This window comes from Mirounga leonina, unplaced genomic scaffold, assembly GCF_011800145.1.
Source record: "Mirounga leonina isolate KUSES-001 unplaced genomic scaffold, KU_Mleo_1.0 Mir_481, whole genome shotgun sequence".
Lineage (NCBI taxonomy): Eukaryota > Metazoa > Chordata > Mammalia > Carnivora > Phocidae > Mirounga > Mirounga leonina.
Genome location: NW_023270773.1, coordinates 382,192 through 404,824, shown reverse-complemented (window position 1 = coordinate 404,824; position 22,633 = coordinate 382,192). Strand labels below are relative to the sequence as shown.

General features: G+C 46.5%; 1 protein-coding gene across 5 annotated transcripts in view; it reads left to right on the top strand.

The window, feature by feature from the left end:
• The window catches only part of LOC117999768 (protein HIRA), an 89,925-nt gene that overhangs the window by 15,603 nt on the left and 51,689 nt on the right, over window positions 1-22,633 (top strand). For 2 of the 5 annotated variants that reach the window (XM_034989111.1, XM_034989115.1), the window contains exons 2-9: window positions 3,296-3,358; window positions 5,225-5,335; window positions 6,579-6,669; window positions 8,015-8,109; window positions 14,979-15,074; window positions 16,723-16,883; window positions 18,687-18,854; window positions 21,178-21,291. In XM_034989111.1, coding sequence (XP_034845002.1) covers window positions 3,296-3,358; window positions 5,225-5,335; window positions 6,579-6,669; window positions 8,015-8,109; window positions 14,979-15,074; window positions 16,723-16,883; window positions 18,687-18,854; window positions 21,178-21,291 — 899 coding nt within the window. Of the gene's footprint in view, window positions 1-3,295; window positions 3,359-5,224; window positions 5,336-5,358; window positions 5,545-6,578; window positions 6,670-8,014; window positions 8,110-14,171; window positions 14,294-14,978; window positions 15,075-16,722; window positions 16,884-18,686; window positions 18,855-21,177; window positions 21,292-22,633 lie in introns of those variants that run through there. The other 3 variants (XM_034989113.1, XM_034989114.1, XM_034989116.1) reach the window with 3 other exon arrangements.

The following is a 22,633-nucleotide window of genomic DNA, read 5'->3' as shown; positions in this document are numbered from 1 at the left end:
ACATTCTGTTACTTAAAACAGATCACAGAGCCAACCCAAATTCAAGGAAAGGGAAGCACACAAGGGCAGGAGTCCTGAGAGATGGTTCACTAGAGCCTAGCCAGGTAGCAGTCACCCCAGGCCTGTGGGACTGAGGTGTCCAGGCTGATCGATGCTCAGTATAGCAAGTCCAAGGCCAAGTCCAGGTCATTAGGACTAGTTGTGCATGTGTGCATAGCTCTAGCTCTCCCTCTGACTCCGTACTTCACCTTTCACCTGTGGGCTTTGAATTAGTTCCCTCCAGGCAGTATCATCTGAGCCCTCCCAGCCATCTCCAGGCATGTCCCCTCCCAGCTTCACCTGGAGGGGCAGCACATTACATACTTAAAGCTCAGGCTTGGGGGAGGCAGCTGTGTAGCTGCCTGTGTAGCCTGCCTGTAGCAGCTGTGTAGCTCTGTCAGATGAGGATGTCAGAACTATCCACTTCACAGGGCAGTGTGAGATTTAGAGAATACCCTGGGCTGTGCTGCCTGCACGGCTTGAGGGGGCACATCAGATGCTCAGTAGAACATGTCATGGGCTGGGAAGAAGAGTTCCACAGGGCTTAGCCCACTGTGGCTCTGCCTCTCCTGAAAGGAATAGCAGGCTAGCACCTACAAGGACCTCCCAGGAAGGTCCTGAGTGGAGATGGCAGGCACTGATGCGGTTGAGACTCCCTGTCTCTGTCCTCACCGTACTTGGAGACGTCTGCTCTTCTGAATCTCATGAGGCTCTTAGTGGTGCTAATTGGTTGCCTTCCTCTGGTGTCTGGCAGGACACTGAACCTCAGTCTCAGCACTAGATGCCATGGTCTGCACAGCTCAAGCCTGGGCCCAGAGCCCTAATTGTCCTTTCTTTTTTCTTGAGGCTTCCCTGTCAGACACTTGTCATGGCCCAGATGGTCAAGAAACCCACCTTCTTGCTACTGCTTCCCTCCCAGGTCCTCAGCCTCTGGGAAAGTATGGCACATTCTCAGCAGCAGCATGTCAGGCTCTCTGGCTTAATACACATGGCAACCACCTGACCTAGGAAGGGCGTGACATGCCGGTGTAGGTCTGAGTGCAGAGGCACAGGAGCACCAGTTTGAAAACTTCCAGTCCTTCTTACCCGTGTTCTCAGTACCTGCCTTTTACCTACTGTACATAGTTTTCTGGATTCTTCTCTTGAGGATGAAGATGGGGCTAATTAGTGTCTGCCCATCTGGACTATGGAAGAAGAATAGCAATAGCTCTCTCTCCTTGGGTCCTTGTAAGTGCGCTCCACTGCTGGTTCTGGCTCTAGCTCCTTCAAAGCTACATAGAGGGCGCCTGGGTGGCTCAGTTGGTTAAGCGACTGCCTTCGGCTCAGGTCATGATCCTGGAGTCCCTGGATCGAGTCCCGCATCGGGCTCCCTGCTCGGCAGGGAGCCTGCTTCTCCCTCTGACCCTCCCCCCTCTCATGTGCTCTCTCTCTCTCTCTCTCATTCTCTCTGGCTCAAATAAATAAATAAAATCTTTAAAAAAAAAAAAAAAACTACATAGAGTGCCAAGCTGTGTTGGGGCTTGTCCTGGGAATCCTTGGAGTGAAAACTCAGAGCAGACCAGGGCTGAATTTCCTATATGTTTGTGCTCCAGGAAGGCAATCAGTAGCGACTTGGCTGAACTTGACCTGTCACTGTAGATCTCTGGCTCTTAGATGTGGACCTGGAGGTAACTGAGGGTCTCAAGGACCTGGCTAGAGCTGCCAGCATGACAGGGTCCTGCAGTAGCAGCCTTTGTTGTTTTGGATTTCAGTAAGTAGTAGAGATGAAATAATATGAGATGTGATTTCCAACCTCCCTAGGGTTTCTGCTTGTTCTCTGAGACAAAATTAGGGCCCTTGCATTTGGCACACCTGCTTGCTGGTGGCCTTACATAGCTGTTTCCCCCTACTGTGTAATGACAAGAAGGAGAGCACATTTCCTGTTGTCTTGTGGAAGCTCAGGCTCAGTTTGCCTCTTAGGGGTATGGCTCTGTGGAATAAGATAAAGTGAGCTGTCTATTCCTTGGGGCCCATGCTGGCCATTGCCTTTTTTGGGTACCAATATTTGATTTTCCATACTTGGACAGTAACCCTGGCAGGACTTTCAGCTGTTAGGCACCACGGCCTGCCCCTGCCCCACCCTACCCTGTCTGTACTTGCCATCCTGTGATTCTAGAGCTGGTAACCCTCCTTCTGGTGTCCATGCCAACTCCTCTTGGGTAACAGAGACAGAGCATCCTCAACCAAGAGACTCCTTGGCAACAGGACCTTGTCTGTATTAGCGATTGCTGATGTTCAGTGTATTGTCATGCATCTAATTTGTCACTGAATAAATGTTACTGAGCCACCACTCAGCAGGCCTGTGCTAGAAGCTGAGGATGTGGTGATAAACTTGACAACAATTGACATGCCACTCTTAGCGTGGAAGCGCACTGGTTAGCCACAGGGCCCAGGGCCCAGGAATACTTCCAGTCTTCTGGGTTTCAAGTTGTCATGACTCCTTTGCCAGTCTGGTCCACCAAGCTAGCCATACAGCTTCATGGGGTCTTGGTGTGGGTCTGCATCCTGTGGGGACTCCAGGAGCTAGTAGCTACAGTTCTTCCCCCTATAGGGACTGAACATCCAGTTGAACAGAGCACATCCTGTGGAGGAAGTTCAGCCATATGAAATGCCGAGAAGGCTGACTCTTCACAAACTTTGATGCAGTACAAATACACAGGAGGGCTTTTAGAAACAGAAGCATGAGGGAAGTGATACCTGTGGTCGAAGTCAGCTACTGGTCCTACCCAGCTGTCAGACAGCAAGGCAGAAAGGCCAGGATGCTTGTGTCCAGGCGGCCAGCCAAGTGCAGGTCCATGTGATGGAGAGGTGGCTGAAGATGTAGCCACTGTGACCCAGAGCTGTTGTTGTTAACAACTCATAACCTTTACAAATGTGTGTCCCCAGAAAGTGGCCAGCTCCTATCCGTTGGACCTCTCTGCAAATGCTCAAGCGACCTATGGACTCAGTTGTTCTAGTGACAGAATGCTTTGTCCTCCTTTGAGACTCAGCTATTTAATGTCACTTGGAGAATCTTTCAGCAGTTTATACTTTAAAACTGTTAAATTATTCCACTCTTAGAGGTAATTTATCAGCAGCCTATTATATTTTCCTAGGAGCAGTGATTAGAGATAGTACTCAATTAATCACTGTTTCAAATTTTTTGACTTTGTTGCTATCCTCCAGTCAATATAAGCCAAGATAGATGTTATGTGTTTTTTTTTTCCTTTGTTTCCAGGCAAGCCAATTTTTTCAGTTGATATTCACCCTGACGGGACCAAGTTCGCAACTGGAGGACAAGGTATGTTCACAGAGTAACGGAGGGAGCACTCACAGTCCTGACACCTTGCTCTGCTTCTCCTGGTTGCCCACTGAGCTGAAGATAGAATATATTTGTTTTTCAGTATGGATATGACTCCATTTAAAATGTACAATTATAATCTGTTATCTGAACAGGTTAAATCAAAATCCTTTTTTGGTTCTAGTGTGTTTGCTCCATATAAACATTTTGGTAGTGGGTGTATCTTTCTAATTTCTATTCATTGGGTTAATATTAAAATCAGTTTTCATCACCAAGTCCCAGCTTATTGAACATGGAGAGTGGCAGGTGGTCCTTTGGATAGATCCCCAGCCCCAGAGGTTGAGGTTGGGTCTTCATCTTCGTTCTGGCAGTACTTTCTCATCTGAAAAAGGGGAAGAGGTGGTTAAACTAAACTACAGAGTTAGTTGTATAGTTATTAGGCCCATTTTCTGGGCTCAGAGGAATTCAGCTAAGATAAAGAAGAAGTATGCTGTGGGCAAGTAAAAATGCCCATGCCATTTGAAAATACGGTCCATAGTGTTATTACTGTGCTTCATGCAGTGTTACAATGTCCCAATAACAGCCCTACTTGGAAAGACAGTCATTTTTCAGACGAGGACACCAAGATGTATATATATGGTGGCACAAGGTAGCATTCCCACAAATCTCAGCCCCCAACAGCTTCACTCTAGAGCAGCGTCTTCCTCTGGCCAAGGCCTCCCTGGACAGCACCTGCAGAGTGCCTCTGTGAGTTCCAGGACCTCAGGCCAGGTGCTGCAGGGTGGGTTGTCTATGGGCTTCCTGCTGCAGGGGTATGCAGGGAGCCCATGATCTCCTTCTGGCACATCGTGGACTGCATCCAGAAGGTACCCACTGATGTCATCTACAACCACTGGACTAAGCTGGGGGACAGGGTTTTTTCCTCATCCATAAGAAGAGGCATACCTTCCCACCCTTCTCAGTATATAATAAGGTCAAGAAGAGCTGTTTAGGAAATATTTTTATATACTGGCCAATAGGCAATTTCAGGTATGCCTTATGGTAATTCTGACATGTCCATTTGTAGGCATTTATTGGTTTTTGCTCCTCTATAATAGTTAAATGAGGGGCCAGACTTTTGTTAGTTATCAGTAAATGGAAAGCTTAGAATGAAAAATCATTGCAAAAAAAAAAAAAAGAAAGAAAAGGAAGAAAAATCATTGCCAAAATGCATAGATAATTTTTTTAGCAGAGTATTACATAACCTTATGACCCCAGGATCCCTAAATGCCCTCTTTTGATTGATCTCCCATCTGTAGGTGATGGCAAAGGGTAGATAAGAAGGGAATGAGCCTTTTTTCCTATCTTTAGTGTACATTTCATTTAGACTTGGGTCTCAAAGCATCCAGTCAGCTCTGGGAGCAACCCTGGACTCTAGGCAGCACCTGGAAAGGGATCAAAGTACTGGCGGGGATGTGCTGTTGCCCTTGGTTGATAGGGTTCCCATGCACAAACCTGAAAGGGCCCTGGGACATCAGCTTTTCCAGCTCTTCAACTTACAGATGAGGAGTCTGGGTCCTGGGCAGAGATGAGGACCTTCTAGGGGCTCCTGAGGGATCTGTGTTAGAGGACAGACTAGAGCTCGGTCCAGAGTTCTTTTCAAAGTCAGGTTGGCTTCTCTGTACTCCTAAATCCACATGCTTTTTGATCCCCATCAGTGCTTATCTTTCTTCGTTTCTATTCTGTAAGTTAAATTAGTAATGCAAATTTAGTCTCCTCCAATCTAGTCCATTATGGTTTATGAAAGCTAAGTGAGGATTATGTCTCAGAGTTAATACCAAATTTCTACTTCTTGCACATTGAATTATTTCTGCTCCTTCATTCCAGGACAGGATTCTGGGAAGGTTGTGATCTGGAATATGTCTCCAGTCCTCCAGGAGGATGACGAGAAGGATGAAAATATTCCCAAGATGCTTTGCCAGATGGACAATCACTTAGGTATTACAGAGTGGCCCTTTGCAGGCTTTGCGTGTTGGCAGAGTGCCCAAGGTTAGCACATGTGTTTGTAATTAGAAAGATAAGGCCCCGTGCGGCGGTAACTCCCCTCGGCCTGCTGTCTGAAGGCACAGATGTTGGCTGCACACCTGGGTGAGTTATTCGGCAGAAGACTCGGCCCGCCCACAGAACCATCTTTGGACAGTCTGCAGGTACCTCTGGTGATTTCCTGCTCATGAGTCGTTACTGCCTGATTCCATGGGGCTTTGGGGCCAGCGACCTGGAAGCAGTAGGGTTCTGGGGAAGGGTGTTTTAAAGACAACTCACCAAAATGTCTCAGAATTGCCACTGTGTCACTCTGAGGCCCTCTGCCAGAATCCTTTTGATGGTCGGACAGTGTTGTGGTTTCCTTTCCTACATTTAGCACCTTAGTTTCCTGCTTCTGAGCATCAGGGTGACTGTATCTGGCTCTGGTTTCCAACCTAGCTACCTCCCCTGAGATGCTCCATTAACAGCTATGTCCCCTTCCTTAGCTCTGTGTGTTCTTGCTCTCTCCCAGCGTGCCTCATTGCCCTCTGACCTGGAGCACAAGTCACTCACAGGTCACGAGTGGGCTACAGCTTGGACAGTGTCCCTTTTATTGCAGGGTTCCCAAAGGCCGAGCTGTGAGTGCTCCCAGAGGCTCTAACCCATCGGGGGCCTAGGAGGCATTTCTGCTGATCTTAATTTATAAGTGCAGAACCAGTCAACCTGCAGTGTTGACAAGTTTGGAAAATCTAAATTTAAAAGGGCTACAGATGGGATGAAGTCAGAGTTTTATGCTCTTGCAAGCTGCTCCCCTGAAAGTTTTGGGAAGGGCATTTCAGCCTTTTTAGTACATGCCCTCATTTCAAGAATTCTCCCTGCCCAGAAACACATCTCATCATGAGATAGCCCTTTTGAAATGATGAGATTTAGTTACCAGTTTTCATGGAAATCCACCTCCTGTTGATTGTTTCATCCAGCACTAACACTTCTCAGGTTATGTAGACTTTTCCCTTCCAAACTCTGTCCTGGTCATTTGTTATTACAGCACAAGTAGGATAGTATTTAATCTGGATTATTCTCTGGGACTCACCCACAGTGGATGCCTTGAATAGTTGAGAGAGAATAGGTTTTATGAACCCTTTGCATCTTGCCAGACTCTGCATAAAGCAAATGGGCGTGACTATTGGATTTTCATCACCCTATTTTTTTTTCTTCCCAGCATGTGTGAACTGTGTGCGGTGGTCAAACAGTGGGATGTATTTAGCTTCTGGGGGAGATGACAAACTGATTATGGTGTGGAAGCGGGCTACGTAAGCATCATTTTCCTTTTTTCACATTTTATTTTTAGAAGCTTCTTTGCTGGTCTTAATCACAGTCACCTTTCCCCACTCTGGCACTGAAGTCCCTAGAGCTCCAAACTTCCTGAGTAGCGGGGAGCACACATAGGCCAGGAGCAGCTGGGGCCTGACTAGGGCTTGGGGAGGCGACCCATTTGCCTGGAGACCTGCTCAGTCGCCCCCTCACAGGGCTGCAGGGTTTCTACCTGCAAAGCAGTATTAATCCTTTGCATTGCTGACATTGGTAGCTTTGTTTGTTTTGCTTTTCAAATGAAATTTCCCAGCATACAGAATAGGTAAAAGTCAAAGTGCTCTGATGGAATCGGGGGGGGGGGGGGGGGGGGGGATCTGGAGCCTACCCTCTTTGCCATTCACCTCATTCTCTGTCAGCCAGCCCCACCCTGGGACTCTAAGGAGCTCCCCCTTGAGAGTGCCTGCTCTGTACCCACAATGAACTAACCATCACCTAGAAAACTTCTTCTGTAATTCTAGGCAGAGTCTCTCAGGGTGGGTCCTGGGTCTCTGTTCCATGACCAGCTCCCCAGGTGACTGTGGGGGCTAGTCAGACTAGGGAACCAGACCCTTACCCCACTGCTTAGCCAGAGTGGACCTCCGTGTTCTTGCTTAATGGCCATGCGAGCAGAGGCACACTGTCTCCTTTGGCCCACTCAGTGAGCTCCTTCTGTGAGTTTGTAAAGAGTTCTGTGGGAGCAAAGTGTGTTAACAGAGGCTCTGTGCATCAGTGGTGTCAGCGCCACGTCCATGAGGACCTACTCGACTGCTTGCATGGCAGGAGCTAGTAGCCATGCTTTGAGTGCTTTGCAAGAGAGCTTTAAAAAGACTGTTGGCTTTGCTGCTTTAGTCAACATAGATAACACAGCAGATAATTTGGGAATCTGAAAATATATAAAAATCACCATCCAAAGAAAGCCATGGTTAATATTTTGCTTTCTGATCCATTTTCCATGCATAGATGATATCCATTTACATGTATTTTTTTTCTTTACATAGTGGTGTCTGTCATATTGTATAGGATGTCCTGTGGCCTGCTTCTCTCACTTAATTATATATGGTGAACATTTCCCCATGCAGTGGATTGTCTCTTACCATGAGATTTGTGATGGCTATGTAGTATTTCATTAAGTGCATGGAACATACCTCACCTAATCAGTCCCTGTTGTTCAACAATTTGATGCTTTCCAGCCATTGTCTGGTTTTGCTTTGTTCTGTCTGCCATGATAAGCCATGCTGCAGTGAGCATCTCTGTGCAGTGCCTAGAGCATGCTTGGAGTGCCTTTCTGACTCCTCTTTCACACAGGTACATCGGCCCCAGCACCGTGTTTGGCTCCAGTGGTAAGCTTGCCAATGTGGAGCAGTGGCGATGTGTCTCTATCCTCCGGAGTCACTCAGGCGGTGAGTGGGGCTGCCTGTTGGGGTGGGCGGCCCTGGCAGCTGTCTGAGGTCAGCAGCAGCACCTCCATGGCCCCTGTGGACTGTTTTGGTCCTTAAAGCAGCCTTGTGTCTGGGCCGTCCCTCCCCATCACCATCGGTCACACCCTGCCTCTCCCTCAAGGTCTGTGTAGTCACTGTACCCACTGCCTGCCTCCAGCTGCACTCAGTGACCCCACTCCTGCCCTCATTGGGTATATGTTTATATCTTTAATGTAGAACTCCCCATGTTCTGCTGTTTATCCTGGTGAACTGAATCACTACCTTCATCAGTGGATCACTTAAGTCCGTAAGCACACTTTATTTATTCCACAGAAACCAGCACACATGAAAAAGGGCCCAATGAAAAGTTTTTTACTTGACCTTGAGTATATTTGAAAAGTGTTTCATAGACTTGGAAAGGGGCACATCTTTAAAGATTTGGACTGAAGAGGAGGAAGGTCAGTCAAGAGCAGTCAAAAGCCATGTGCTGTACACTCAGATTCCAGGGATGCTAGAGTGACTATACCGCAGAAAGCCTGTGGTCTAGCCCAAGAATGGCCTGAAGCATTTCCCAGACAGGGGGACAGCAGAAGCCAGAAAGGCCTGGTGTACATGGTGGGTCGGCAGCATTTCACCACAGCTGGATCTTTACATACAAGGCAGGGAGCAGTACAGAGTGGAGCTGGCTGAGTGTCAGGGGCCAGGTCATGGAAGGTTTGTGTTCCCTGTTAATGAAGGTGGCCTTTATTGTGAAAGAGACAGGGAGCTTTTAAAAGCTTTGAGGTGTAAGAGGGAGATCGTTCAGACAGGTAGAAAAGGAGCTTGTTTCAGTGGTTCAGATGAAAACTGCAAGGGCCTGAACCAGGCCTGGGATGATAATTGGGATGGAGGGGGAGACCGACTTGGGAAATTCTTGGACAAAGCGGGAAGGGATGAAGGAGATTCCTAGCTGGTGCCTGCATAGCCAGTGGTGTCCTCTCTTAGACCATAACGATAGTGGGCTTACAGGATGGACACCAATTCAATGTGGAATGTGCTGAGTCTGGGAAGTGCGGGCAGGGAAGAATGTCACAAGACTTGGAATTGAGCCTGGAGCTCTGGGAGAAGATGGGGCAAGAGTGAGTGGTTTGGAAGGCATTGGCTGTAATCTGCTGACAGTTTATGCCCTGCAAGTACTCTACAGACATTTCAAAGGTAAACAGACCCACCTCTTGGTGACCATAGATTAAGTCCACATTTTTGAAAGCTGGAAGAGTAGCATTGTATAATTGTTGATAACCATAAAAATGTGTAACTTAACCTCACTTATTCACAGTTGCTCACAGCGGAGTCTAATTGGGCTCCTCTGGAACTTGGAGAAAGTGTCCATGCAGGTGTTCAGGTGTGTGGTGGGGCCTCAGTGAGGCCTTTGATGGGTTCCCTAACCTGAGACATGGGCTCAGCCATAACCTCAACTTCTTTCCAGGCCCACCATCCCAGTGCTCTCCTTTACTAGGCAAGTAGGGTTGCCCACTTTCAGCAGGGACACCCATTCCTTGTTCAGTGGTCCTGATAGCAGTTATGAGCAGAACTCTTTAAGAAGAAAAACCAGTGAAAAAGCAGAAATAAATAAGTAGAAAGCACTGGGTCTTTGAAAGTGAAGTGTGGAAAACATATACTTGGCATATTTAATTGGTGGGGGAGGGGAGGAAGAAAAAAACCTAGATGAAATTAGAAGTAAAGGGTCTAGGAAAACATTTAACCTAGAGGGGAAAAATTATCACAGAGTACAGCATAATGTTTATTAAACTAAAAAAAAATAATAATAATGCTAAAAGAAATAATTTTCTAGAAAATATAAATTTTCAGAAATGATACCATAAGGTTAGGAAAACTTACGGTAGTAACCAATGAAAAAATTGGAATCATCAGTAATGCTTCCTGATCCTAAGTTATTTTTTGATTTGTTGATGCACTGTTTCAAGCTTTTAAGAAAAATTATTCCAGAATGTAGACCTATTTATTCTTCAAAGGAAGCTGTCACCCTGGGTTTCCAAAACCTAAAAAAATAACAGTAAAACAAAAGCTTAGATGAATATGAAAAAAAATCAGAAACATAATGCTTGTGAATTTGGTAACTTTTGAAAACAGTAATTCATTTTGACTAAATATGATTTATAATGGAAGAATTTTGTGTAAAGGAATCTATTACTATAACAACATACTAGGAGGTTAAATAAGAAAAGACACTCGGGGCGCCTGGTTGGCTCAGTTGGTAGAGCATGTGACTCTTAATCTCAGGGTCGTGAGTTCAAGCCCCAAGATGGGCATGAAGCCTACTTTTTTTTTTTTTTTTTAAGATTTTATTTATTTATTTGACAGAGAGAGACAGCGAGAGAGGGAACACAAGCAGGGGGAGTGGGAGAGGGAGAAGCAGGCTTCCTGCTGAGCAGGGAGCCCGATGCGGGGCTCGATCCCAGGACCCTATCCCAGGACCCTGGGACCATGACCTGAGCCGAAGGCAGACGCTTAACGACTGAGCCACCCAGGTGCCCCGGGCATGAAGCCTACTTTAAAACAAAACAAAACAACAACAACAATAAAACACACAAAAAAAACAGTCATCTTAGGAGGTATTCTGAAAGGAATATTAGATAATTTAGCCTCAGTTTTTAATAAAAATATTTTTTAAATGGCCGTAGGAAGCTATTTCCTTAACATGAAATGTCTTTTTCAAACCAATGGCAAATATTACAGCACACAGCTATTAGAACTTAAAAAGCATTGAAAAGCACCTAGGGCTAATAATGAATGAGTCATTGAGTTGGTCTCATATAAGAAAATTTTTAATTATTCATCTTTCACTAGTAATAGCCAATTAGAATATCTAATGATACAAAGAGACTCTTAATACAGCAGGAAGAAAAACTGTAAATACTCAGGAATACTCTTACCAAGAAATGTATGAGATCTATAAGACTTAAACCACAAACCTTTTTTGAGAGAGATAAAATGACCACTTCATAAATGGAAAGACCAAATAAAATAGACACTATTTTTTCCCAAATTCATTTAACAAATATTTATTGAGCACCTGGTATATTTTGAGTGCTGTTCTACCCTCAGGGAGTTTACATTCTTATAAGAGAGACAGACAACTAGTCACATCAGAAACCAGAAGATAAGTGCTGAGGAGCAAAATGAGATGGGGTTTTCCAGGAGGCCTCACTGAGAAGGTGACATCCAAGAGGAGACCAGGTGGAGGTTAGGGGACAACTGTGTGCACATCCAAAGAGCTTTCCAGGCTGAAGGAATAGCCGGGACAGTAGCTTTGGAGTGTGGATGTGTGCTTGGTGTGTTCACAGAACCACCTGAGGCTAGGACATGGCCACTGTGGGGGGCTCTTCTCTGAGAGAGATGGGAAGGCTCAGTAGGATTTTGAGTAGAGCAGTGAGGAGGCCTGTGGCAGCTGCACAGACTACAGGCAGCACTGGAGAGACCACTGAGGAGGCTGCTGACATAATCTCGGTGAGAGACAGTAGACCTGGATCATAGCGGTGGAAGTCAGGAGGAGCAGTGGTCAGATGCAGAGTTCTTGGTGGATGGGATGTAGGGTGTGAAATAAGCAAAAGGATCAGGACGGTTTGGACTGTGGTCTGGTGGGTGTCAAGGATGCAGTTGCCATCACCTGATGGCAGGTGTGTAGGTGGGACAGAAATGTTTGCTGAAGGAAATGTTTAGGAATTGGCTTTGGGGCATGTTTAATTTGCATTGCCTAGCAGCGGTGTAAGTGGCCCTGCTGCATAGGCATTTTGATATGTGAGAGTTGAGTACAGGGGAGAAGTACATGGGACTGGAGGCCAAGGGTGGAGGCTGGGTTTCAGAGGGTGATGAGAACCAGTGAAAGAGGCTGAGATGGAGAGGAGGCCAGTTAAGATAGTGGAGAGAGCATTTGAAGGAGAAGCGATCGAGCACGTGTTGTCTTGAGGTCAGGTGAGGACTGAGGATATTGACCATTGGACTTGATGACATGGAGGCCTCCCATGGCCTTGGCTGGTGCCCATGGCCTTGGCTGGTGCTGTTCATGTTGGTGCAGTTGGGTGGAAGCCTCATCAAAGGGTCCTCAAGAAAGACCCAGGGGAGTACAGAGCTAGATTGAACCAGGCTGGGTTTTGTCAGGCACCCATGAAAACAGAAGAGCAGAGGGTATGGTAGACTCTAAGCCAAACAGGGAGACAGACAGCAGAAGGCCCGTAGCACCTGGAAATTCTGTTGGAGTTGAGAGGAAGCTGGAAGCACCGGTTGATGGTAGGATTATGGGAGGGCTGGAATTCAAACGAGGGAGGAATTACAGTGATTTCTTTGGGGGGATCTCTGGGCATGACTGGGAATGAATGCCTGAGGTAGCAGAAGCCAAGGTTACTAGAGGAGGAGGCGGAGTTTAAGGATCCAAGAGCCTTGGGTATTTAACAGATCATCCTCCCAGAATCACCAAGAATGATGATGAGAATATCTGGAATGACAGTGACCAGAAACTTAACTCTTCAAATGCAGGAGGGTCTCAGATGTATGTAGATGTGCAGTGGGAAAGAGCGGGAATGGTATAGTCTGAAGAAAGGAGCTCCAAAACTGGGGTTTAGGGAGAAAATTAGTGGAACATTAGTCCATAAGTGGCTTTACTGCATAACTCAGCAGTGACTCCAAAGGGCATTTGGAAGAATAAGGAAGGTTGCAGAAGAAATCATTCAAAGCTGCAATGATTAAAATGTCGTGGGTTTGGGGGCAAAACTAACAACATTGAAGTAGACTTACATGTACCTAGGAACTTGGTGTATTATTGTGAAGCAGACATCAATTACCAATTATGGAAAGAAAGAAGTATTCCCCACTTGTGATAGAATAACCATTACACGGTTTGTAGAGAGTAGTGTAGAGCCTCATTACAGCATGCACTGAAATAAATTCCAGATATTAAAGAGAGAAACATTCTAAATAATTAAAGCAGAAGAAAACAGAATTGAATATTCATCAAACCTCTAGCAGAGGGAATATTTTTTAAGGTTAAAAGGCAATAAAAGACCTCACAAAGGATAATAACAGACTTTACTATATAAATCTCCTACAGTATAGGAAGATAAACTGATAGAACTTGCAGCTAATGCCTGTATTATCAGTAGTCCATGGGAATTGCTCGGAAAATCACATCTCCCTTCTGGAGTTCCCAGCTGACCACCTCTCTGCTCTAAGACTTAGGTATCACGGTGAAATTCTGATGTTTACATTCTGCCCCTCCTGGCCTCTGAGCTCCTAGAGGAGGTTTTTATTCCTCATTTTTGTAGGCACTGCATTGGTTTTCATTAGACCCGCTGCACAGAAGGCCTCTCAACAGACAGAAGATGGGAGCAAAATAGTTGAAGAAGACAACTTTAGACAGATATGAAAAATCTTCACTTTCATTAGTAAAGTGAAGTTAAAATATAAAAATGTACTTAATAAGTTAGAAGAGAGAATCATAATCCCCAAGATAATAGAATTTTGAAATGGACATTCTGCTTATAAAAGTGTGAAATCATAGAGGTTTCTGGAAAGCTGTCTACAGGGTTAAGAGAATCCAGACTTGGGAAAGTCGTCAGGCATTCTGCCCAGAGTCCCACTTTGGGATATCAGTCACAAGAAATAAGCCAGAGTGTGGTGAATGGCATACACCCGTGTGCTCATTAGCTTGAAACCTGGGACCCAGTTAATAGTTCATTGTTGAATCAGGTCTGTTTATGGTAGTGAATGCTCTCAAAGACATAGAATGCAGAGCAAAACAAAATGAGCCCTTAGGATCACATAGGCTATGAGGATACTAAATGCAGCACACTAGTGCATATGCAGTGTGAAATACAAAGTGCAATACCTTGGGGGAAAAAAATCATCAAGCTGTCCCTGAAGATTGTAAATAATAGAAAAAAACAAAATAGAAGTTTTGAGTATTTTGCTTACACCTTTTTTAAAAATACTATGAGAAGAGGACTAGATAGCTATTAACTTGCTGTGTTTCTGTTTCTTCACCTCACCAGCCATTCTTCTGTACACCTAGCACTGCACCAGGCACAGAGGTTAGAAAAATCACACCTGCACGGCGAGATGGGCCCGGTCATCGTCACCGTCACAGTCACAGCTGACCTTTATCGATGCCTTGGTGTGTGCCTGGCACCGTGCTACAGCAGTTTCTCACATTTAATCCTCATAATAATAACCCTCTGAGCATAGGGGTTTTTTTTTTAATCTGCATTTTATAGATAAGAAAACTGAGTCACAAAGAATTGAACATGAGTGATTATGTTTGGGGGCTCTTCTAGGGAAGGGATACTCTGGTGGGGTCTTGGAGATGAGGTCCAGTTTGTGAGGAGAAGGGCCTAAAGATGGCCTCCCACTCATTGGGCAGCTATTGGACTCTGGCTGTGTGTGCTAGGCATTCTGCTAGGTGCTGTGCCTCTAGTGCTCAAAGGGCGCTCAGAAAGGCCCAGTTGGGATCAAGAGAAGCAAGCTTAGCGAGCCTGAGGCCACAGACCCAGCAGGTGTCAGAGCCAGGGTTCTTATACGTGGCCCCAAACTCTCAGCTATGCCCTCAGTTACCTCTTTAGTGAGGGGTGAGGGAGGTCACTAAGATGCCTCAAATGTCATGACCAGTTCATAAACCTTAGTGGGGAAGTTTTACAGATTGGTTTTTAAGAAAGAGTCTAGTTATGATTTCAAGTCAAGTTTCCTCAAACATGAGATGCTAGGGGCTGCTGGCCCACCTGGCAGACGGGTGTTGCCAAGTGCCCCCCTCACTGAGTCTGCACACCAGGTAAGACACTCACCACCAGCCCTCTGTCTTCCAGATGTGATGGATGTAGCATGGTCTCCCCATGATGCCTGGCTGGCCTCGTGCAGCGTGGACAACACTGTCGTCATCTGGAATGCTGTGAAGTTCCCAGGTCTGGGCCTCTGACTGGGTGGCGGCAAAAATGGGCTGATCATCTGGAGCAGGGTGGGCTCTCTGTCTCCTAAGGCTGGTGGTAACAAGTGTCTCACAGTGAATGGGAATTCATGTGTCTTGTCAGCAACTCAGTTCTTTTTTTCTTCGTCAGTGACATTTGTTTAAGATTTTAAAAGAGGTTTATGTTAAAAAGAAAAATAGTAACTGAGTACTAGCGTGGATGTGCCACAGATCATGAGGGTGATAGGGTAGTGGTGCATGTGCTTGGGCACCTGGCGTTCCCCCTACACACACATGCCCTTGAAGGCATGCCTCCCCACTGCTGGGCTCTGGCCTCCACTCAGTTGCCATCTCCTCTCTGAAGCTCTTAAGCAGATATAGGCTAACAAAACCAGTTTTGCAAAAGATTAGTATTTCTTACTAATGTGTTAAAGTCACAACAGATGGCATAACCTGGCATATCACTGCAGTTTATAACCAGTAAGATACTTTTGTTCCTATTTGGTATCTGGAATAAGTTTTGTTCATGGGCTAAAAAAGCATCCTCCATGAACTTGGTCCAAGTCATTTTCTCTCTCTGTAAGCCACCAGGATGGGCGGGGGGGCATTTTCATTGTGGTCACAGCCAGATTTAGAGTTGGGGTGGCATTTAGATCATAGATCTCTAGGACATGCTGTTTCATACTCCTTTGTCCTCAGTGATGACTTACAAAGAACTTTCAGCATAGTGCTCCATCCCCGAAGCTGTTAGTCCTGCTCATTATCAGGGAGCTGCCAGGGAGGTTCAAATCAGAAATATTAATGTTACAGCCCAGGTGGGCATGGCCTCCTGTTCAGATGGAGAAACCACTGGCAGAGCTGCCTACCACAGACAAGTCAAAGGGGCAGAATTTGGCTCTGGCCCAAGCCTGGATCCCTGCTTGCCTGCCCTTTAGGGGGCTTGTGCAGGCTTGGTATTAGCTGTGGCTAACGGGAAATCACAGTGCCTGTCTCCTGGGTGCAGTCCTTCTTTCAAGTTGCTTTTGTCTTCTGGGTGATAGACATTGGGGAGGGTGTGTGCTATGGTGAGTGCTGTGAATTGTGCAAGACTGTTGAATCACAGATCTGTACCTCTGAAACAAATAATACAATATATGTTAAGAAAAAAAAAAGAAGATAGTAGGAGGGGAAGAATGAAGGGGGGGCAATCGGAGGGGGAGACAAACCATGAGAGACGATGGACTCTGAAAAACAAACTGAGGGTTCTAGAGGGGACGGGGGGTGGGGGGATGGGTTAGCCTGGTGATGGGTATTAAAGAGGACACGTTCTGCATGGAGCACTGGGTGTTATGCACAAACAATGAATCATGGAACACTACATCAAAAACTAATGATGTGGTGAGGTGATTAACATAACAATAAAAATTTTTATTGTTTTTATTTAGAGGTGATTAACATAACAATAAAAAATTTTTTTAAGTTGCTTTTGCCTTGATAGAGATCAGATTAGGATGCTTGTGCCCAGGGATGGGAGCTGGCCAAGGTGGACTCCTGAGGTCCCTTCTCTTGGCTAGCCGTTCCATAGCCCATGGATTGCAGCTCATGTTTCTATGTAGACTCATCATTTCCCCCTAGCTAATGCTTTTCCAATCTCTTTTCCTCCACAGAAATTCTAGCTACTCTGAGAGGCCATTCTGGCTTGGTAAAGGGGTTAACTTGGGACCCTGTTGGTAAATACATTGCCTCTCAAGCTGATGACCGCAGCCTAAAGGTATGGAGAACGCTGGACTGGCAGTTGGAGACCAGCATCACCAAGCCTTTTGATGAGGTAAGGAGACAGCTCGGGGAGCTCAGTCCAGCAGCCTCCCTGGCCTCCATGCACAGAGGAGAAGCTGGCTGGAGTCCATACCTTGTGGGTGAATGCAGAGTCTAGGGGCCTGAGCAGACTGTCAAGGTTCTCTGGGGATGGGCACTCTGGCCCAAAAAGTCAGATGATGAAAATCTTTCATTTCTCAGACGGTATTAAGTGTCCAACTTTGAAGTGAGGAAAAAGCTGAAGAGAACCTTAGTGATGCCTCCATACCATTGTGCCACACAGGTAGAGGAGGCCCTCTCTTATTTTTCCTGACTGCTGTGGCTTTACTCACTGACTTGCACTCTACATGCCAGCCAACTTCTTTCTTGGATAGTATAAGCAGTACAGCGTGCACAATGTCTGGATGTCAGACTGCAGTGACTGGTGTAGTATTTTACTACCTTTTCTTTTATTTGGGTTCTTGTTTCATGTGGAATCAGAGTTCAAGATCTCCATTATTTGTTAGATATTTCTTAAGTGCCTACTATGAGAAGGGCAGTACTGGATAAAGGAAATGAAAGTGGACTGAGATGGAGTCTTTTCCTTGAAGCTTAGAGCCTGCTGGGAAAGATAGACTTTCACATCTGTTGTGAGTATGGTGATGGAGTTGTCCAGAATGTGCAGAAACAGCCCAGGAGTGCTGATTGCATCAGATGAAGGGCTGTGAGCAAAGTTTTGCAGGAGATGTAGACATGTGCCCCCGGGTCAGGGCTGGTTGCAAAAGGAAGGTGGAAATCATGTATTCGGTTTCCCCCAAATCAACAGCACTACATTAGCACTGGTATTCACCCTGTTTAGTCCTGCCCTCCTTGGCTGCAGCCTGGTACAGACAACATGAGTCCTCATGCCTTCTGGAGCTCTTCCTCAGGGCTCCAGCAAGCAGACAGCGGGGTCCCACTAATATGGGTTTCTGGGGTCAGCTATGGAGATAGGCAGGAGTGTTTGGAATCCCAGTGGGAGCTGGTGGGACTCCTCAGCCTCGGGTAGGCCTGAGTGGGCTTGAGGCAGGTATGTCACTACACTCAAGGCCACGCCTTGTCCTACCCTTCTCTGGGGCTATGAGGCCAAGATCTTAATTCCTAAGTCTTTAAGGCTGCCCTGGACTGACCTTGAGCTTTAGGGGGCAGGCTTTCTGGCCCATATCATCTCACTTTGCAGGAATAATAATGTGGAGGGATGCCTCACTTCAGCCCTAGTCCAGGTCAGGCGAGCAGTGCCTTTCTGCCATGCGTTTTATGGTTTATATGAACTTTAAAATGCTCTTCTCCTTTGCAAGTAGCACACCAGGCTTCAGTTGAGTCAGACTGGAGAAAGTGTGTAGTGGCTTATGGTCACTGGTTGCATCACAGAGACAGGCTCCTAAGGGTCCCCAGAGCTCTTTCTCCACTGAAGTGAATGCTCTGCAGACCTCTTGTGGTAGGGTTAACATGCTAGGCAGAAGAGAGAGGTCAGCGGCCGGACAGATTTGTCCCAAACAAAATTGACAGTTAAAAGAGGTGGCTATCCTACAGATCCCCTCAGGCCTATGCCACTCTGTTGCACTCAGCTCCCATAGGGGAGTGTAGGATGCTGCAGCTCCCAACCTCATCTGACAGAGCCTTTTTTATTAGATCACCTAGAGAGACTGGAATGTTATAGCTGTCAGCATAGCCAGAGCTCGTGTACATGCTCCACCATCATACATTTATAAATCAGAATTCAACTTTATTCTTGAGGACAGAGTTTTGGTCACACAGTTGGTCTTGAGCTCCTTCCAAGTGCAGATGTTTCTTTCAGTGTGGAGGGACAACCCATGTGTTGCGGCTCAGCTGGTCACCTGATGGGCACTACCTGGTGTCTGCCCACGCCATGAACAACTCTGGCCCCACTGCCCAGATCATTGAACGGGAGGGCTGGAAGACCAACATGGACTTTGTCGGGCACCGGAAAGCTGTGACTGTCGTGGTGAGTGTACTTAGCCTTCACCTGGGTGGTGTCTTGCCCCAAGGCTGGGTCACATGTGGGACTGAGGTTGTGGGCTCTGAGAGTCAGCACATGCCACATTCTTGTTTCATTTTAATTACTTATGTTTCATAATTTTTAATTTTTTTTTTAATTTTATTTATTTATTTGGCAGAGAGTGACACAGCGAGAGAGGGAACACAAGCAGGGGGAGTGTGAGAGGGAGAAACAGTCTTTCCGCTGAGCAGGGAGCCCGATGTGGGGCTCAATCCCAGGACCCTGGGATCATGACCTGAGCCAAAGGCAGACGCTTAATGACTGAGCCACCCAGGCACCCCGTTTCATAATTTTTAAACAGATTTTATAAAACAGAATACATGCTCACATGTTTTAATGAATATCACCAAAATCGGTCTTTGATTGGGAACATTGTAGCTCCACACTAGCCATTTTACACATTTGGGTCAGGTCCTGGGTGCTCAAGCATGGTGGTCTTGACAAGTGCCCCAGTAGCATGTGCCTGCTGAGCACGTGTGCCTGCACCCCAGCAATGGCCAGGCATAGCTGTGAGGCCATGCTGTGGATCACCTGAGTCTGGAGCTGCCCCGCCCAACCTTGTCGTGGAGGGTGAAGGGTATCAGAAGATGTGGACTACCATTAACGATCTTCTCAGCACTGGGCAACCAAAAGAAAGTAAATAGGTTGGTGGGCTAAGGTTGATAAAAGTGAAGGATCATCCAGGACCCTGATCTCAGTTTTTCATGTTCCTTAAAATGGCCTTAATCCTTCCAACTATTTAAATTAATAATAAATATTACAGGGGCGCCTGGGTGGTTCAGTTGGTTAAGCGTCCGACTCGTGATTTCAGCTCAAGTCATGATCTCATGGGTCATGGGATCGAGCCCCTCATTGGGCTTCCACGATCAGCAGACTGATCAAGGTTCTCTGGGGATGGGCACTCTGGCCATGCACTGGCTGTCTCTCTCAAATCTTTAAAATAATAATAATAGGGCGCCTGGTTGGCTCAGTTGGTTGAGCGACTGCCTTCGGCTCGGGTCATGATCCTGGAGTCCCGGGATCGAGTCCTGCATCGGGCTCCCTGCTCGGCAGGGAGTCTGCTTCTCCCTCTGCCCCTCCCCCTCTCATGCTCTCTCTCTCACTCATTCTCTCTCTCAAATAAATAAATAAAATCTTTAAAAATAAATAAATAAATAAAATAATAATAATAAATATTATATTTTGTGACTTAAGATATATATGTTTATACAAATAAAATATTGCTTTAATTTTTTTTGTATTGGAGCCCACGGAGGACTTTGTTTGAAGCCAGGTCCTTGTTATGAAATGTTTGAAAATCACTGCTTCAGGGTAGCACAGGGCTTCCACATGACTGTCAGGTGGTCCTCATGGGCACTGTAAGAGTGTCTCTGTGAGACCGTGGTACTGAGGCTTCTCAGCCAACTCAGGGTGAGACTCAAACCCAGGGTGCGACTCAAACCCAGGGTGCACACCTCCAGGTTCCGTGTTGCCTGGTCTCTGTGCACCACTAGCCATTCCTGCTTGCCCTCAGGAATTAAAACCCCTGTGGGCCAGGCCTGCTGATATCAGGCTCCAGGGAGCCACCCTTCCTCCTCAGCTGTCCTGGCTTGGGAATTCCAGCTCTGAGTCTAGAGTACCCATCCCTTTCAATCCAGAAATGTGGCAGGAGCTCTTTGTGTGCTTCCAACCCTGCCAAAAGCAGCACCCAGGTTACACCGAGGATAGCCCCCAGTGCGGACTTCAGCGTGACTTAGCCATCGTCCCTGGCCAAGTGAGATTACTCAGGGGTGATCAGTATATACTTGACAGTTTTGACTCTGAGCAACAACTACAGTGAAGGGGAAGGGATTATTGGAGTGGATAGCTGACAATCCCATTGACCTCTGTCAAGACTTTGTCCCTAAAGCCAGGTCCTGGAACTGGCCTTGCTCAGGCCAGGAGGAATTCAGAGAGCCAGTTTCAGTAGCTCCCATGCCATCAACCTGGCTGCAGGCCCAGAACTGGAGAGTTGGTAGAGCCAACTTCAAATCCTCGTCCCACCACTTACTCATTGGGTGACTTGGCCCACATTTCCTGGCCTCCCCGAGACTCTGTTTCAACCTCAGCAAAATACCTCCTGGGTAGTTATAAAGATGAAGTAAAGCATGACGAGTGCCTGGGGCTCGGAGGATATGTCATTGTGGGTTTCCTGCAGACAAGGCTGGTATTGTGGTATACTTCTAATACTTGGCATAGGGTATATGTTTGATGCTTGATTAATTATTTTAACATTGTTATTTGGCTTTAGAAATTCAACCCAAAAATCTTCAAAAAGAAGCAGAAGAATGGGAGTTCTGCAAAGCCCAGCTGCCCATATTGCTGCTGTGCTGTTGGCAGCAAGGACCGTTCTCTCTCTGTCTGGGTGAGCCCCCACTCCCTCCCCCCAACCTCCTACCAAGAGCTTTTGTGGCTCCTGCAGGGGGAAGGAAAAGGAGCTGGTGAAGGAGGCGGAGCCCAGAGGCCTGGAAGGGGAGAGACTTCCCCCACACTTCTAGTGGTGCTCAGTGTGTCCTTCCGCCCTACACCTGGGATCAGGCCCCCTCGTTACCCCAGGAAGAGGGAAGGACTGAAGACTGGGCTTGGGCCCAGCTTGGAGAGGCCACCCTGAGCCCCAGTCAGAGCAACTGTGTGTCCAGACTCAGGGAATACCCTCAGTTGGTGTGTTGTGTTTGCTTCCTTTTAGAAAACCTTTCTATCTATATATAACCTACAGCAAATGTATTCACCTAAAGTGTACACCTCGGTGCATTGTCATACGTGTATGACATGCATACATACAGTCTAACCACCACGCCATAACCCCTCGTCCCTGCCCAGTCAAAACCCCACTTCTCAACCCCCCTTGGCCAAAGCAACCACTCCAGTGATGTCTGTCACACTGATGAGTTGTGTAGTTGTGTTGCTTTCACTTGGCATAATATTGTTGAGATTCATGTTTGTTGTTGCATTTTGCAATCAGTGGTTTGTTCCTAACTAGTTATTAATTTCCCCCATAAGCAGAATGGATTTGTAGTTGTAGACTTGAAGGTTATCCTCTGGCTACATTTGTTAGTTTTTTGTCACAGAGAAATTGCTGCATACACTGTGGGTTTTTTTCAGGCCCTTATTCACGTGACATTTCAGAACCTGAACCCTAGTGCCATCATAGGCAGTTCCAGGAATGTTCTTCCCAGGCTCCTTCTGGCCTGGGGCTCCATTTGTGGTGCTTTGACCAAAACATCACTGATCGTGTCCTCATTTTCTTATAATGCTGAGGTCAGGTGTTAACACAGGCTCCAGATTTCTGAGTGGTCTGTAGGCACATTTTTGGGAAGATAGACGGGGCTATTTTTTTCTGGAAGTGGAAATTAGGGGAGGGGCAAGATTCTTCTTGTGGATTCCAGGTAGCTCAGATTCCCTATTCTCAGGACTAGGGTAGCTGCAGCAGCTCTTCCCCCACAGAAGCAGCACCTGATGGGAGCCATGCAGAACATGTTCCCTCCCAGCCCATTACGCTGTGGCCCCTAGACCTGTCAGCAGGGTGGCCAGACACTAGCATGTGAGCTGTGGGGTTGTAGAGATGGCACACAGCCCAGCCTTTTAGTGACTAGATACAGGTATACATGTGGTGAATGTTGTGCAGTCATCAAAGAGAGGTTTTTACAGTGTTTAATTATGTACTTATTATGTATTAGATGAAAAAGCAAGCACAATCATGTGCCAAA